Raw genomic sequence first — 2,215 nt, 5'->3', positions numbered from 1 at the left:
CCCTGCTGATTGGAGGACCCATCAACTGAGAGTACCCACTTGAAACTAACCTCCTCTTCTTGCTGTGCACTCCCTGGGAGAGCTCTGCCACGAAATCCGCATAGACTTGGCCTTTGATGGGGCCTCGGGGCTCACGACTGTTTCTTCTTAAACATTGGAAGTACGGGTGGCCCTTGTCTCTTCCAACGGATACGAATCTGGACAGGGCTGCCATCCGCTCTGTCAGTTGTTGTACTTCTTTCACCGAGGTGGGGCTCCTCATGGCGAGGATCGCTGCACACTTATCTGGGTTCGCCTCTATCCCATGCTTGGTTTGTAGGAACCCCAAGAATTTACCCGCTTCGACCCCGAATACACACTTTTCGGGGTTCAGCTTCAAACGATACTTAGCTATTGTAGCGAATAGCTCTTCCAAATAAGCTATGTGATGTCCCCTCTCTTGCAAGGTCACCACCATGTCATCCACATAGGCCTACACGTTTCTTCCCAACATGGGTGCAAGGACCTTATCCATCAACCTCTGATAGGTGGCGCCTGCGTTCTTCAGGCCGAACGACATCACTGTGTAACAGTAGCAGGATGTCTCGGTCATGAACACCGTTTTGCACTCGTCGCGGGGGTGCATCTTGATCTGATTATACCCTGAGAACGCGTCCAGGAAACTGAGCATCCTACAACCCGAGGCGCTGTCTACCAATGAGTCAATGCCTGGCATGTCCGAGACGGACCATGCGAAGGCGTTCAGATGACGCGATATCACCTTTGCCACCTAGTTTTGTTCCTCTTGGTCTAACGATTTACCCAACTTGTACGTCTTACCACCAATCTTCCTCTCCACAATATTCTCAGCTGGCTCGGGTCGCCTCTCCCGAGCGTTCTCTGCGCGGGATACACCTACACGGTCCTCCTCCATGGGCGCCTCCTCCATGGGTGGGCGTTCCACTACCATGAACAACCCCCTCTTCGTTTTGAGGCTATTCTCATAGCAGTTCTTGGCCTCTTGCTGATCGGATTTGATCACGATCACCTTCCCACTAAGATCGGGCAGCTTCAACTTCATATGGCGTGTAGACGACACCCCCCTCAGCCGATTCAGGGTCGGCCTTACCACTAGGTATCTTATGTTTTCTGTGCGAGATGCGGAGCCATCTGTAAAAGTCGTCCTCAGCTCCAAATAACCATGCACCTCCACCTGATCTCCCGCAAACCCATACAAACACCCCGTGTATGGCCTAAGTTGATCAGGAGACAACTGCAACTTATTAAACGTAGGCCAGAACATCACATCCGCCGAGCTGCCCTGGTCTACCAGCACTCGGTGTACTTTCCTTTCTGCGGTTACAACCGAAATCACCACGGGGTCGTTATCATATGGAAAGACGTCGCGAAGATCAGCCTTCGTAAACGTGAGGTCGACGTCGAGCGAGTCATCCACCACCTGCTCTGCTACTGACATTACCGAACGCACGTACCTCTTGCGCTGAGAGGCAGTGCACCCTCCACCCGAGAATCCACTTGAGATGGTGTGGATTTCCCCGTGGATGGGCATCTCGTGGGCTTGGTCCTCTGCTAATGCCGTCAAGGCCTCGGTCCCTGATGACCCCGCCAGGTAATCATTCAGGAAACCGCTCTTCACAAGCTCATCCAACTGATGCCCCAACGCCAAGCAGTTGTTTATCGGATGACCAAACGCCTGGTGGAACTCGCACCATGCATCCTTGTGTGGTCCCAACACCTTATCAGTCTTCACCGGCATCTTCAACGTGTCCGCTATGTTGGGCTTAGCGATCAGGTCTTTCAAATCCACCAAAAAGTTGTGCCTCACCGGCTTATTCTCCCCTGAGCGCCCCTTAGCTTAGGGCTTCCTTGGCTCGTAGCGCCGCTTTCCTCCTTGACCCCTCTTCCTCGTCGCGGCCTCGTTCACCCTCATGGGTTGTGCGCACGATGAAACTCGTGGACGCGCGGGAACGACGCTCGCGCGCTTCTCGTTTACTTCACCTTCCGCTGCAATGTGTGCCACCGCACGACGCCTGATCTCAACGAAAGTCTTGGGGTGACCTCTGATGAGGAACTTGCTGAAAGGTCCAGGGCAGATTCCCTTCCTGAACGCATGGACTATCATCGACTCATCCGTGGTGTTGACCCTCACCACCTGTGCCCCAAAGCGATTAACAAAATCTTTCAACGTTTGCCCTGATACTGCCTTACATCGAAG

At 53.4% G+C, this 2,215-nt stretch overlaps 1 protein-coding gene across 1 annotated transcript; it reads right to left on the bottom strand.

Annotated features, from left to right (window-relative positions):
* Window positions 1–769: 769 nt before the first annotated feature.
* Window positions 770–1,756, bottom strand: LOC137816399 (uncharacterized). Its single transcript, XM_068619521.1, has one exon. It carries the CDS (start codon window positions 1,754–1,756, stop codon window positions 770–772), a length of 987 nt encoding a protein of 328 aa, XP_068475622.1.
* Window positions 1,757–2,215: the final 459 nt, after the last annotated feature.

This window comes from Phaseolus vulgaris, chromosome 10, assembly GCF_051622355.1.
Source record: "Phaseolus vulgaris cultivar YP4 chromosome 10, ASM5162235v1, whole genome shotgun sequence".
Classification (NCBI taxonomy): Eukaryota; Viridiplantae; Streptophyta; class Magnoliopsida; order Fabales; family Fabaceae; genus Phaseolus; species Phaseolus vulgaris.
Note: the sequence above shows the minus strand (reverse complement) of the source record. Positions and strands in the feature narration are given on the sequence as shown.